Here is a 15,474-nt window from a genome sequence, read left to right on the forward strand (position 1 = left end):
CGAGATAAATCGAGTTTTAGAATGCGAGTACGCCGAAGGAGAGGCAAGGGGACAGGATCTTATTGAAGATAGGTGTGTTCTTAGTGGACGAGAGCGATTTATCCGCTATTTCTCACGAGATTTATCTACCCATTCTTTAATCCTTTTCCAATCCGCCCGCCTACTGTGCCGCGCCGAGAAACTACTGTTTTTTTTTTTTTTTTTAATCGACTTCAAACTATGATTTATCGCACCGCTCTTTGTGCTGTAGGTGGAGATTTTTCGCGCGCGTTTGTGATAAATCGAAGTCATAGAAACGGAAACGAATGGAAGAAAAAGCAAGAAGGTAGATCTCATCTTATTGCGAACGTATAAACGCTCAGAACGTGTGTGCGACTCTTCCGCCATTTCTCGCGAATCTCTCTATCGCCTTTTTAATTCTTCTGTCGACTGTTGGGAATAAAATCGAACCGAGAATAGCGCGCATAGGAACTAACCAGACGGATTTTATCAGGCGTCACACGCTTCAGCGAAGATTTCGTACGTATTGTAAACTGAGCTTAATCCATTCATGCGTTTCTTCTCCGCAAGATAATACCGTTTTCATTCTTGCAAATAGAATATGGAGATAGTAAATATTCAGCTGGAGGGAGCCAGTGCCGATGACGTTGACCTTGATATATGTTGTCAAGGTTATGATCCTGAATAACCTCCAACAGGTTTTAGTTATCGTTGTTCCGAAAAAGTTATTAACAAAAGTTTGAAAAATAACTTATCTTATATTTGCTATATAATATTAAGAGCTATCCTCTCACCTTTTCGTGCTTACGTAATGACTTTCCACGCAAAGAGAAGTTCACTCCCACTTCTCCCTTGCCTAGGGATGCACGACTTTCCACGCAAAGCGAGATCCATCCCATCAGGAAGGACGGGGGGGGGCAGGCGGGAGGGAGGTAGAGTGAACTTCGCTTTACGTGAAAAGTCATTATACTCTATAAGTAAGGGATGTAAGGTAGTATTTAATACTGTGTGTACTAGAAATAAGATAATATTTCTTAAACTTCTTTTATCAATTTAACTTTTTAAAATAAAACAAGTAACCGAACTCTCGAGAATATCGAAAAACAAAAACAAATAAGGGCTAATGAGAGTTTTTTGCGTGGTTGTTAGTGCGAAAATTAAAACCATTTATTGTCGAAAAACTATAATATAATTAGTTACGCATATGTATGTTGTAAAATTCTCACTTCTTCATGACGAGACGGCAGAGTGGCAACTCAATCTCTTTATTCTATTGATGATCTCTTTATTCAATAGTTGACAATCCCAGTGGCAACGAATAATAGATAAAAATCTATATAGGTATGGAAGACGTGAACATCAAAAATTAATCAGAATCGAAAGACAAAGGATCTGTAAATTATTCATATTTAGCGATATAAATTCACTACAACCGTTCCGAATATTGTGACGGTCAACGTTCAAAATTTAAATGTTGATCGTCACAATATTCGGAACGGTTGTAGTGAATTTATATCGCTAAATATGAATAATTTACAGATCCTTTGTCTTTCGACTCTGATTAATTTTTGATGTTCACGTCTTTCATGGTTGTATGGATTTTTATCTATTATTCGTTGCCACTGGGATTGTCAACCATTGCCAATAAAATAAAGAGATTGAGTTGCCACTCTGCCGTCTCGCCATGAAGAAGTGAGAATTTTACAACATACATTCAGACATACTAACGATGGTCCGAAAGCAGGCCGAAACGCTTATGCGTAACTAATTATATGTACTTTTTCGACAATAAACGATTTTTATTTTCGCACCAATAACCGCGCAAGAAATTCTAATTAGTCCTTATTTATTTTTGTTTTTTAATTTTTTAATAAACATGGACGATGGTTGAGTACAACCTGTTGGATCAGGTCGGATCAGGTTACTCAGGATTATGACCTTAACATGTGTCAAAATCATCGATGCTGGCTCCCATCTGAATATTTATCACGAAAGAATCTGGCAGAAAAAAGCGTAGCTTTGCCCCGCACAAATTGACATATTAATATTTAAATTAATATTTAAAGTTGACGGCTATTCAGATCAGAAAATCTATCACTCATTAACATTACGAGAAAGGTTTTCAATCGTTTCTCAATGCTTTTGTTCTACTTTGGAAACGACTGTTTTTGTGAAATAAGTTTACCAGCTTTTTTTCCAGTTGAAAACTATTTGTGAATGAAATTGTATCGAGTGTTAGATCAGTACTCTTAATAATTTTCCACCTTATTTGCTGTTTTGTCTATTGAGTTCGTTAATATTCATTTACTTATTTTATTTGTTATTAAGTGATTTTTATTGACTGATGGTGCACTCACAAGTGCATCTAAAGTCGTTACACACTACTCTAATCTGAATGTGGAAATGAAATATCTCAAATGATAAAATACCCAATGTATATTTTATCAATAAATAGCACAATAAAATGTATTGAGGATTTCGCGGTTTAACTCGCTCGTTTCTATATTTTTATTAAATATACATCTTTATATCTATTTATATACAACAGCTTTAAAGTTCACTGAGCGCATACTAATAGCGTATTCGATTTACTGACTCGACCCGACTCCAAGTCAATGATCTGTTCTGTTTAGCTGCAAAAAAAGAGCTAAACTGTGCAAGAAATGCAGCTAAAAAGAACAGATCGTTGACTCGGAGTCGAGGCAGTAAATCGAATACGCTATAATTCTGGTCATGAAAAATGCTATAAGTGGAGTAAATATATAATAAGACAATTGAAAAAAAAAGCATGGGACTATAAGGCGATTTTATAATCATGAAATTCATGAAATATGACTTGCTTAGTAACGGATACAAAAAAAATTTTAATATTTAGAATTTATATTTTTTATTTGTAGTCGCTGTCAAAATTGACAAAATTAAAGGAAAATGATTAGAAGAAAACATGAAAGATGCAATAAGGAAGTTATAGAATGATCGAAGAAACAGCTTCACAATTTTCCGTTCCAAAAAGTATATTAGAAGGTAGAATTAAAAATATTAAAATTATTTATATATCGTTTGTATACGGTAACTCCAATATATATGCCGTATCTAATTTAATTTTATTAAATTAATTTATTAAGTATTATTTACTAATATTTAAAGTAAATGAACTGTACCAGAGTAAAAACTTTGTACTGTCTATTACTATGAAAAAAAATATTAGAAATACTTATTTATTATCCAAAATATTTATTTTTTGTATTAAAAAAAAGAATTTCTTAAAACCCTTGCATTTTTTCTGTACATCCCATAGCGGTAAGGGAGTGAGATGTACGGTTCACACATGAAAAATTTACAAATAATACTTATAAATAAGGCATAAAATGACAATAACTTATGTAATATGCTTATAAAGTTTTATTAAGGAATAAGGATGATAAACTGTATATTACATAAAATGTATATTACATAAAGTAATAGATAATAATTACAATTTTTTCACATATATTGCAAGTGTTCTGAAAGTGTCATAAAGTACATATTTCATACAATGCGTTTACTGCATTTAGTGCACTAAATAATCCAATCTGCGCACTTTGTATGCTTTGGGCATAAATCCCGTCCGTTAAAAATGTCATATATCCCAACAGGTGGGATATAGGAGACTTCAAGCTAAACAAAGAATATAACAGCTAAGCACTTGTATTTTAAGTTATATTCTATTCTTTACTATCCTACATTTATATACCATTATATGATATATTTATGTATTACTATATAACCATTAAGCCTTAACAATCTCTACAATTGTCATTTTATGTGAATTATGATATATGATTGCACTATTCACTATATTGACAAATCGATTCAACCGACAATAATTTTATTAATATTAATATTGGGAAACTGAAATCATAACACAATATTAATAAAACATATAGATATATAACAGAATGCACATTGCGTGCACATTATTCATACTTCTTCTATTTTCATGACTTCTGCGGCGTAAATATCGGGGTTACCCTATTGTTTATACAGAAATATATTATTTTATGTATATAAATTTGTTACATGTCCGGCACTGGAAAGTACTTTCCAAAATATTTAATTTTCCACGAAAATTTTATTTTTATTTTAACATTTAAGTGCTTATTTATTTATGGACTTTCTTCATAAACATTATTTCTATACTTCATTAACTATTCATTGTATACTAATAATAATACTTCTCATTTTCAATTCTTTCCAATTTTGAGAAATCCGTAATTGTCCAGTACTAAGCGGACTTCCTCTACATTTAACGTAATAAATATGACAAAAGAAGAGTTTTTATCATATTTTTTACATCTATTTCATATTTTATTACAAATTTTGTAACATCGTTAAAGGAAAACATATTAGCCTGGCGTTTAGAGACGCGGAAATTTTAGCAACACGCCAACTAATCGATATGCTTTTGTAAATTTCTGGGAGAATAGAGTATGTTGAGGGATGGCTAAAGTTTGTATAAACGAGAAAAGAGCTCGTCACGGACAGACAAGTACAGAACAATTCCCATCGTCCTCATTTTATCGGTCGATCTACCCTCGCTTTAATTCTAAAGCTTCGTCAGCGCACGTCCCGCCTTACGACATTGGAATTTTTTATTTACACGTGTACGCAATTGCGACTTTTTAATTTTGTATAAAAAATTTCTCTTGTCCTTATATCTTCATGAAGAATTTTCTGTTCACCCGCGGAATAAGAGGATTTGAAGTGCCAGTCAGTTTATGTGAGAAAAGGGGGGGGATGTCCTCTTATTGCGGATAGGTAGGTGCTTAGTGGACGAGCGCTATTTATCCGTTCTTTCCACCGAGATTTATCCGTTCTTTCCACCGCCCTTTCTTCAACAACTCCTTTCCGTCTCCCTGCAAAACCTTCGCTTATCATTGAGGGTGCAATACGTCTGGCGCGATGAGTACGCGCCCCAGTAGTAATAAGTTACCCCAAGTAATAAGTTTTCTCAAACGAAAGTCGAACCAAACTTAAGGAACTTCTGTCCGTGCGTATCTTATTAATTAATGTTTTCTGACGACGTTTACTGTTTCGTCTCGCAGTCCAAAAAGCTCAAAATAGGTCTTTTACAGGAGTGGTGCGCAGGTGCTTTTCGCAATTAATTCAGCAGAATGCTTGAAATTCTCGCCAAATTACCGGACCGTAAATTTCACGTTACATACAAGCAGCCGACCGCTCACTTACTTTCAGCTTTCTCTGTACTACTGGAAAATGCGAAGCATTTGTCGAATCGTCAAAAGTTTCACAAGCGGAGCTAATCATCTATAGAAAAATCTGTATCTATTAAATCTTCGAAATTATCAAACATTCTTCTCGAATATCTCGAAGTTGTTTCGAAACAACATTTTAAGTGAACGCTTCTTTCTACGTATTTCAATAAAGGGAATCCTAAGATTGTCTGATTTATCAACTAAAGCATTTTCGTATATATTTCTTTTATAGATTTGAAAATCTTTATCCAGTATTAAAGGATACGCATTAATACATGCCTGTGAGATGAGCTCTCTCTCTCTTATGCCGAAAACAAAAAGAAATATTTAAATTAAAATCTTGTTTATCACTTCTTATTTAAATAATCCTGTAATAACACATTTTATAATGTGCTTTACTGTAAAAATTCTCTTGTTCTTCTCTCTATAAAATAATATATATTGTTATTTATTAATATGTGCATATAATATTAAATAAAATTTCCTTTTATACTTATAATCTTTTTATTTTCTTAAGTTGCTATCATGGGAGACTTTACTCAAAAGTTACAACATCGGTAAGATAAATTAAAATTTCTTCGTGTAAATGAGAACATATTTCAAAAGTTATATAAACAGATGTCAACTAACCCCGATTAATCGCTACGTATAAATATAATCTATGTTTGGTGATTGTCGATTATCGACTGTAGTCGACGATTGTATCGAAGAGATTAAAAAATCCGAAAACCGAAAAACATTTTCAGTTCGGTTATCAGTTTCGGTTCAGTCCGATCTTTAATAAATTTATATATATATATATATATATATAACATAAGCCACTCGATGTAGAGGAAATACTCTCATGAATTTTCCTTCGTCGTTTTCTCTTCCAGAAAAAAAAATTGAATCACGAATTCCAATTTTATCTATTTTTCACTGTCACTCGAAACACTTCTGTTTAGCAATTGTCAACAAATTTCTGCTAGAATGACTTACGACTTATAATATTCATCCATAGGAAAGACTATGACCATATATGAGGTGTCGCTGTCGCCCTCTATTAATATGCGAACCAAGTTACTTATCAAACCATCCTTATACATCACAGAACCGAACGACACACACAAGATAAGTTTAATATTATATATATGAATGAGAGTCGTTGAACCAACTTTTTATCCTATGAGAAAATTATCGACTTCATATTTATTGGATAACGTGCAGTCGATAATTTTCTCATAGGGTAAAAAGCTGATTTAACGACTCTGGTTCCTGTATATATAAAACTCACTTTACATCTGTAAATAATTCGCATCGATGTTGATTCATACATACCTCATTATGTATTTGAAAAACAGATTTATAAAATTACATTCAATAAAAAAATTAAAAAATAAAATTAGTATAGTAGCATAAGTAATTAATTTATCTCTTCCCCATTTTTTCATAATTATGGAAGCTGTATAAAGTAGCTAATTTTGGCCATGTGTGTGTTAAATGAGTCGCGATTTACACAAACTCGAAAAATATTTTTAAACTATTAATTATATAATTAAATATAAATAAAATTTTTGTTTGGCCTCATTTACCTTTAAAAACTTTGCAAAATAAAGAGGAATTAATCCTTTTATAAATAATGTAGAAATTCTACAAAAAGGAAGTTTACCAAAAAAATTCACAATTACATTTCTATATTATTACAACTTTTCTATATCAGAATTAATTACATTTCATGATTTTATTTTAAATATTTTTTACATTTATTAAAAACTTATGTGTCTGACCTAACAATACCTTGAAATTTGAAATAAAACAGATTACATTTACACGATATACTTAATTTGATTTAATAACATTCATAATCATGGATGTTATTAAACTCGCTTAAAGATGCCGTAAACATAATCATAGATTTTATTTTAATAAAAAAACTGATCTACTTTCAACTCAACAGTACACTTTTACTACATGGAAAAAAATTACATGCACAGAAGCATGAAAATCATTGCTGTTTGAAACGACATAACTTAAGAATTATGGAATTGAATTTTTATATGGAAAAAATTATAAAGAGAGAGACTGGGAAAGAGAATTCATTTTTTTGTCAGGTAAAAAACATAATATATGTATTTTTTATCTTAGTATGTACCTATATATATATACACTAATAAAAATGGAAACTGTCTTACAACCTGATGATGTTATAATAAGCAATAATGATATAATACTTAAAATATCAAACACAGTCTGAAGCTTTTAGTTTGAAGCTTCAAATTATAGCTACTTAAGCAATGTTAACTTTAAAACAATTATAATATATAGCGTACATTTAAATTTACTGTGTTGCATTACAATAAGATTTATAATTACTTGTTATATTTAATTTCTATTTGTGCACAATTGGTGCCACAATTGTTATTAATTATAAGGTTGTAGAACATTTTAGAGCAATTGTAAGTTGTAGTCAAGTATTACTATTTGACTGAAATAATTGTCTGAAACTGAAATAACTATTTCATAAATAATTAATCCAAAACAATTATTCTCTTTTATTCAGGCATAAAGTGTAAGTTTATCACATTATCAACATATGGTTCTTTTTCAAAATGTACAAACTTTTTAGATCTTATGGAACGAAAACATCAATAATTATATGAAAGGGTATTTTGCGCAGCTTTTTTGGAGTTATCTAAATATATGTATTTATATATATATATCAAGTGTGTACTTTTTCATCTTCATCTTCTTTCCAGGTACTACATTTATCATTTAAATTGTTATATAATGCTAATTTATCAAATTATTATCAGCAGTAAATCATTTTTCACATCACTTCCATTCCACCATTTTGTGTGTTCTCTGTAAAACCTAGTGTAGACGTGGGTGCATCTTGCGATGTATCTTCTAATGCTGGTGCATCTATGCTTTCAGGAAGATTGTTTGTTGTTCCAGTCGGACAGTCGTCCCAATTTATTTTAAATCGAGTTACACGCGGTTTATCACCTAGTATGTTTCTCTGAACTTTATCAAATTGTGGTTGCGGAGGTGGATTCTCACGGAGTTCTGGATCTGTGTATTCATTATTTATAAAGTAACCCACGCGAACAAATTCATGGCCTCTGTATGAGCAAGTCAGCAATACAACGGTTACACCTAAAGCATCATTGACTGGAATCCTACTAACATCAGGTGGATCAGCCTAATGATACAAGAAGAAGAAAACAATAATCAGAAAATATTAATTATTAATGTTACTAAATTAGATAAATTACAATATGAAACATACTGAATTCATGATATCTTACCTGAAATACAAACATATGTCTTCCTTCAGGAATTGGACCAACATAAATAGTATCTAGGACTTGATCAAACTCCTCAGATTCTGCACTGCCCACATATATCATTTTCCATTCCAAATCTTAAAGAATATCAGTACCATTTAGTCAGTACAGTATTGTTTACCGATACATTTCCTTTTTTCTACACACATATATATATGCACACACATACACACACATGCGCGTGTCAAAAATTGATACCAATTGTAGAATGTTAGATATGCATATAAAGAATGGAAACAATTAAATTGTAAAGAAGCTTGATTGACAAAAACTTTTAGCATATTGGAATGAATCTTTCCATCGTAAAAAAAAAATTGTTTTAGAATCACATACATTACAGAACATTCGTGAATAGTTCGATCATTAGTGTTGTATCATCATGGCAATTGCAAAATTAACCTATTAAGATTAACACGCACTCAAAGATGCCAGACGAATAGAATATAAATTAACAGCGTCACCGAACGGAATCATCTTCGCAAAATCAAAATTCGTACCTTCCTTTAATTCTTCGATGCACTCGAAAGTAACTTCAAACTGGAACGGATTCAGAAACGGCGAAGGATTGTCCAAGACAGCGACGTTAGCCAGTTGAACCTTGGCCATGATTTACACCACAAATTTGAGTAGTTTAAGCGACGAACCGGTTTCGATCAGCACGCAGAGACGATTCCGTGGTACAGCGTGATAAAACGTGTAACTCGCGCACGTTTGTGATTATCTACGCTGCAGCCGTTGTATATACGTCCGAAAGCCGACAAGTAAACAACTTCATCGCAGCACACAGGGCAGTTTGGCGGCAAACGAACCAAAGTACGCTTCCGGTGATACTGCGCGAACATTGAAAAATTACTGTTTATTGTCGAAATCTAATATACATCACGATGAACGTGAGTACGATAAGAAATTTGCGCCAGAATTTTAGAGTAACATGCACACGAAGTGTTACTACATTTTTCCGCTACAGCACCGAGTCCTATATGTTTATTGCACGTTGCTTATCCCATGTGATACGGGGTTAATGGAATCCAAGAAGATGCATAAGTATCACATTTAAATAATAATTTAGACAATTGGAGATGTATATCTGTAGGATTTGAAAATAATTTCGTGAAAATGATTGTAACGAGCTACATGTGGCTATTCGTATTTTCGCAAATTTGTTTCGAATTAGATTAAGCGCTTATCTAAAGTGTTATTGGACGCGTTTAAGCTGAACAAAGTGGCTAGCCTGCTCACCAAGCGATTGAATGTAATTGGTTGGATCTGTAACTAACAACCAATCATGTTTATTTGCTTGGCGAGCAGGCTAGCTGCTTGAGGTGTGTCCAGAAGCACGACCGCACAGCTCTTGTATGTAACTGTTTGATCTATATTTTTAGATCTACTGGAATATGCTAATCAGATGCAAGAGCTCACTAAGCGCTTAGGCCCTGAGCATAATAGAAAGAATAAGGAATTAGGAATAAAGAGTAAACGATTTCAACCTATTAGAAATCGAATACATCGGAATACACGATTTCTGATAAGTTGAAATCGTTTATTCTTTATTCCTAATTATGGCGCGATAGCCAATCAACGTCTCGCTTGCTCGAAAGTAATAATAATCTCTAATTTCACGCAACAAAAGTTGAACTCAATCCAACTTTCGCTGCACGGCGAAAATAATATTACATCATTTCTAGAAGTTTTGCAAGGTGAGGCCGACTAATGACTTCTGTACATTGAATGCGGAAACGCTTGCCGTGCAAAATGAGACGCGATAACCAATGAACACATTAGGAAGTCTAGTGTGCAGGAGCCATTAGGCCGGAATCAGACTATGCATTGAAGATTGAGATTAAAGATTAAAGATTGAAATTTCACCAATGAGAACAAAGAAATTTTGACTTTTATTTTGATTGGTTAAACATCAATCTTCAATTTCATTCTTCAATGTGTAGTCTGATTCCGATCTTACAGAGATTCATACAAGACGGTATGTGTCGCGTGCAGCTCTTTTTCACATAACTTTTTGAATAGTAACTTTATGGATAGTCGGCACGCTTCTGTCCTGAGGATTTAGTACAGAGATGAACCACGTCTCCTATCGACGATACGATTTTGGCTGTGTTCCAAAATTTACTGCCAGTGCTAAAAATGTATGTACAATATACGTAAACGTAAACTGTAGATTTTTAGCGCTAGCAGTGAAATTGGAACACAACCTTTATCGATAGTGTCAGAAAATGTATGCAGTCACATACTTCCCTAACTGAAAATGGATGTGCTGGCGGTAGTGTAGGGCGATTTCGACGATAATAGGAAAAAGGCCGGGATGGCATCTCTCAAGTTTCTTTTTGCTACTAGTCTGCTCGCTGAACGATTGAATTTAATTGGTTAACTCTATAAGTAACAATCAATCATATTCATATGCTCAGCGAGCAGCCGCTTTGTTGATTTGAACGTGCCCTATGTTTACATATTCTATGTTTGTCCAGCTAATTTTTATTAGTATAATATTTTAAAATGTTCATTGCATACTTTTATTCTTTTAATAGATAAGTTCATTTTATTCATTTAAAAATGTATTTAATATTTTTTAATGTGATTTCACTGCGACCTTATATCTCTTCTTTATTCTTGTTTATTTGTAATTAAGTTATGCATTTGTTCTTGAAAAATATAAAAGAATGGAAGAAGAAAAAGAGTTATTACTGATTATAATATTTATGCAAGCGTGGTACACACTGAACTATATATACATTGAAATGAGCATCGGGAAAATTCGTGGCCACAATTGCCACGAATCAGCTGCCATTTTAGTTGGGACGATATTTGAACGAATCAGAAGCATTTACGCGCGCGCTGCGATCGATGTATCGATCGATGTATAGAAATCTATACAGACATGAATGATATGTAAACAAAAATAATGTACTTCAATTTTATTACATTCAATAAAATAACATTAATAACACTTTTCATATCCTACATCATTAATACATTTGCAGGAATTGATACATTTAATACAAAAATTCTTACCTATGAAATGCCTTTTTTACTTCTCTGCTCACACCCAGGTATATAGCACTTCATGTTGATGCTTTATACATTTTACAATCACGCGATTTTATAATCTTTTAAAGTAATCTTCCAAATATAACTCCACACACGATGATCTTGCTAACATATGCGTCTCACTAAACGTGAGCGCGCATGAGCACCTGAAAGCTTTTGATTCGCTCTTATATTGACTAAATTAAAATGGCGCTGATCAATTGGTGCAATAATTTTCTATGCTTCACGGCTGATATGCCCATTTCTTAGTGTATATATAGTTCAGTGGTGGTACACTTATAATTTGATGGTATATTGTGCATTGAAATTATGACAGGTCAAGGAAAAAAGTTAGTATATCTAATGCCGAATTTTGACGATCTTTGTGCTTTTGATTGCAGTTGCATTATAATTTGTTTATTTTTTCTAGATGGCGGCGTCTGCCAATCAGTAATACCGTTTTTTCAATTTGAAGGCTTCTCACAGTTATTCCAAAAATTCAAGAATATTGAAGAATTTTATCATTATACAAGAATGATGCCCGATAGGTTTAATTAGTTTTAGAAAAGACAAAATTATCTGTCTAAAACATAGCAGGAGACATTCATTACCATCCTTGAATTCATTACCATACAGAATTGAGACTGGCTGCTACTCTAGGGTAAGTTTACAATATTATAGAGACTTTATATGGTCAATATCAATAAATACACACTATATTATTAATCATCTGTAGTTAATACGTTTGATGTTGAAACTATTAACAGCGATTTAAATTTCTTCATTCTTGAGCATCAATATGTTCTACCACAACGATATCTATATCATAGATGTTTGAAGCTTGAATAAAGAAATTCAGATCATTGTCAATAATATTATTAGTATTTGTTGGTACTATTTGACCATGTAAAGTCTGTAATGTACATAAACTGAGCTCAAATTTGATCAATAATACTGATATTGTAAGGTTATAAAAATATTGTTGCATATTATCACTATTTTACTAATTCAATAGTAATGATCACTATTATTCATCATGTAAAGCTTAAAAGTAATTTCTTGGTCAGTAGGTTTTTGATCAATATAAAAAGTTTATCCTAATATTATTTTCTCAATGTATTTCAGATATCTTGTTCATAAAGATTGTGTATGGTCAAAGAAGTGGTCTTTTTTTATTCATTCAATAGTAATAAGATTATCCCTGAGATATGCGATGCAATTATAAAAGCTCTACAGCCAATATATTTATTATCCATGATAAAAGAGGATTGACGTAATGTAGTTGATAGATTTTATGAGAAGTAGAATTTCCCTAATTGTATAAGGGTACTTGGTGTAAGAATCTAGACTTCAAAAAACTCAAGCTTTCTTCTTCAATAGCAAGAAATTTTTTTCAATTGTTCTCATGGCAATCTGTGATACAGCTTATGTTTTCAAAAGGATGGACCATGGTATGTATTAGTTCAGCATATATATAAATAGTGATATTTTTAATAACTAACCGAATTAGTTTTATAAATAAAACTTAACAAAGAAAGACCAATGAGAACAAAATCACAGTTAATAAGCGTATACATTTCATTTCTCAATACATTCTTACATATAATTCATTATATTAAGATCTTGATGAGAACATAGGACTAACAAACACATTTACAAAATGCAAATAATTTTTTAGATTAATCTATGTATTACAATCTATAAAGAAACATTTCTGGTTGAATTGTCACAAAACTGTCGAGACAGAAAATTATCTACCTTAAAATTTAGAATCACTATGTTTGCTAAGAATGTATTTTATTCTTCTCACCTTTATTATAATTGTTTAATAATTGAATATGGCTTAAAATAATCCAAAACTGTCCAGAAAGTCAATATAATACGTATTGAGTAAATATATATATATATATGCTTATTGCAAATGCGGTGTTCTCATTTTCATCAAGCTTTTCTTTGTTAATAATTTTGTTTTTAAATATGTTAGGCCTCTCATCTACAAATAATAGCTGTTCAACAGAAAAAATAGCTTTGTAACTGTTATAAAATTTTTTAATATAATTGGTCTTGCCCTTAGTTCCTCATTAGATCTAAATATATAAACCAATCATATTTAAGAATTTTACAACAGCTGTAAAGCTGTTTTTTCTGCTAAACACAGCCAATGGCTGCATTTAGCAAAAAAACTATTCAATTAGTGCTTAGTGATTCTTTAATACGATTGGTTTCTACACTTAGATTTTGCGAAAAGCTAAAGAAGAATGCAAGAATTAATATTAAAGAATCACTAAGCGCTGATTAATTTTCTCTGCTGAACGCAGCCATTATTGAAGCTTATTTCTGTTAAGCCATTAAAAAGATTTACACAATCTCCTCATGAGATGAAAAAATAAAATGATTTTATAGGCGAGCCCACACTTACAAAAAATTACTGACGGCATTACTCCTAAGCTTACGGTATGTTGAAGGTTTATAAATTGGGTAATTCTTTCAGAATTATTGTTTCCTCTATTAATAATCCGTGGTATAATTTTTCTCTTTTGCTACATTAGATTAAATGTAGTATTCCAGAGACACGCTTTTACATAAAAAATAGCTTCCTCTTAGTCAAACTTAAAGGGATACACTTATCGACAGAACGCTCATTCCGTATTTTGCATCCATTTCGTTTTCCTTATATAGAATAAAAAATCTCTAGAATAAAAAAAACGCAATGGCTATGGGAAAGTACAAACACTGTATAAAAATCTAAAAATTGTAAATTATAGTTTCCTGTTTTCTACTGTTACTACATAAGTTATTTCTTAACATACCTGTATAAAAATAAATTCGAGTATATGTCCAAAGGAAAAGTACTTTCTTACATTTGAATAAATTATAAGAACCTCATGAGATCTTCAAATTATGATTTTGAAGCTTACAAGAGAAATGACAGGAAAAGTACAATTTGAGTATATATAATGCATTCATGCGATATAATAGGATATAATAGAGCAAGAACTATAGTTCGGCTGTCGCTCCAGCATCCCCTTGGAATGGAATACATTTTGAACCTAATTATTCACTGGTTTCTTTGGACGTCATTTCCCTGTGTACTAATGTCCCCATAGATTTGGCTATTATGGAAATAATGGAGAGATGGGATTGTAGTTCGAGCAATATAAAAATACCTAGGAAAGAATTCTTAATTGCGATTCGATTTATACTTAATTCGATCGTTTTCTCGTTCAACAAAAACTTTTATAAACAGATTATTGGAACACCAATGGGTTCCCCGCTTTCTCTGATAATTTCGAACATCGTGATACAAGATATAAAAGACAATTAAATTATTACCTATTCGTTTACCATTTTACTTCCATTATATCGGCATTCTGTTGGCTGCTCCGAGAGTTTTTGAATGCAATATTGAATATTTTGATAAAACTGCATAACACTAACGATCTCACCGATTTCAAAGATCTTGTCATATATTCGTATTATCAAGATCATGTGTGAATGATCTCAAATAAATTTTAACCGTCGTTATTCGTTAAAACCGCTCATTATTCATTAAAAAGTTATTAACAAAAAAAGTTTAAAAAATGTCTCTTTTCTGTTATATAAAATAAAAATTTTTTAACAAATATATTTTACAATCTTCTACACAAAGCAAGTTCATCCCATCTTTTCCCCTGCAAGGGGCATATGGCTTTCTAGAAAGAAGAGTGTAATATCTAGTCAATTCTCTTCTCACATTCGACTATGACAGTCAATTTCTTCTTACTCTGTATTGTAGACGCATAACATACTACGTTATACACGCACGCACACACGCAACTATCCCCTATCCGCTATGTGAGGAATGGGAATTCCTTTCC

General features: G+C 31.9%; 1 protein-coding gene and 1 long non-coding RNA gene across 3 annotated transcripts; one reads left to right on the top strand and one right to left on the bottom strand.

Moving 5' to 3' along the window:
* Nucleotides 1-7,832: 7,832 nt before the first annotated feature.
* On the bottom strand, nt 7,833-11,742 carry LOC108753477 (histone chaperone asf1). The gene is made up of 4 exons (XM_018495067.1): nt 11,603-11,742; nt 9,076-9,408; nt 8,540-8,655; nt 7,833-8,433 (listed from the first exon to the last, which is right to left on the bottom strand). Exons 2-4 carry the CDS (start codon nt 9,182-9,184, stop codon nt 8,059-8,061), a joined length of 600 nt encoding a protein of 199 aa, XP_018350569.1. The 5' UTR covers nt 9,185-9,408; nt 11,603-11,742; the 3' UTR covers nt 7,833-8,058.
* Nucleotides 11,743-11,834: 92 nt separating this feature from the next.
* Nucleotides 11,835-14,421, top strand: LOC108753440. 2 transcript variants are annotated; one of them, XR_001939621.1, is made up of 5 exons: nt 11,835-11,967; nt 12,048-12,278; nt 12,743-13,068; nt 14,021-14,071; nt 14,167-14,421. It is a non-coding gene; the product is annotated as an uncharacterized LOC108753440 (long non-coding RNA). The 2 variants fall into 2 exon arrangements; XR_001939620.1 differs by having other exon boundaries at nt 14,021-14,421.
* Nucleotides 14,422-15,474: the final 1,053 nt, after the last annotated feature.

This window comes from Trachymyrmex septentrionalis, unplaced genomic scaffold, assembly GCF_001594115.1.
Source record: "Trachymyrmex septentrionalis isolate Tsep2-gDNA-1 unplaced genomic scaffold, Tsep1.0 scaffold7, whole genome shotgun sequence".
Taxonomy (NCBI): domain Eukaryota; kingdom Metazoa; phylum Arthropoda; class Insecta; order Hymenoptera; family Formicidae; genus Trachymyrmex; species Trachymyrmex septentrionalis.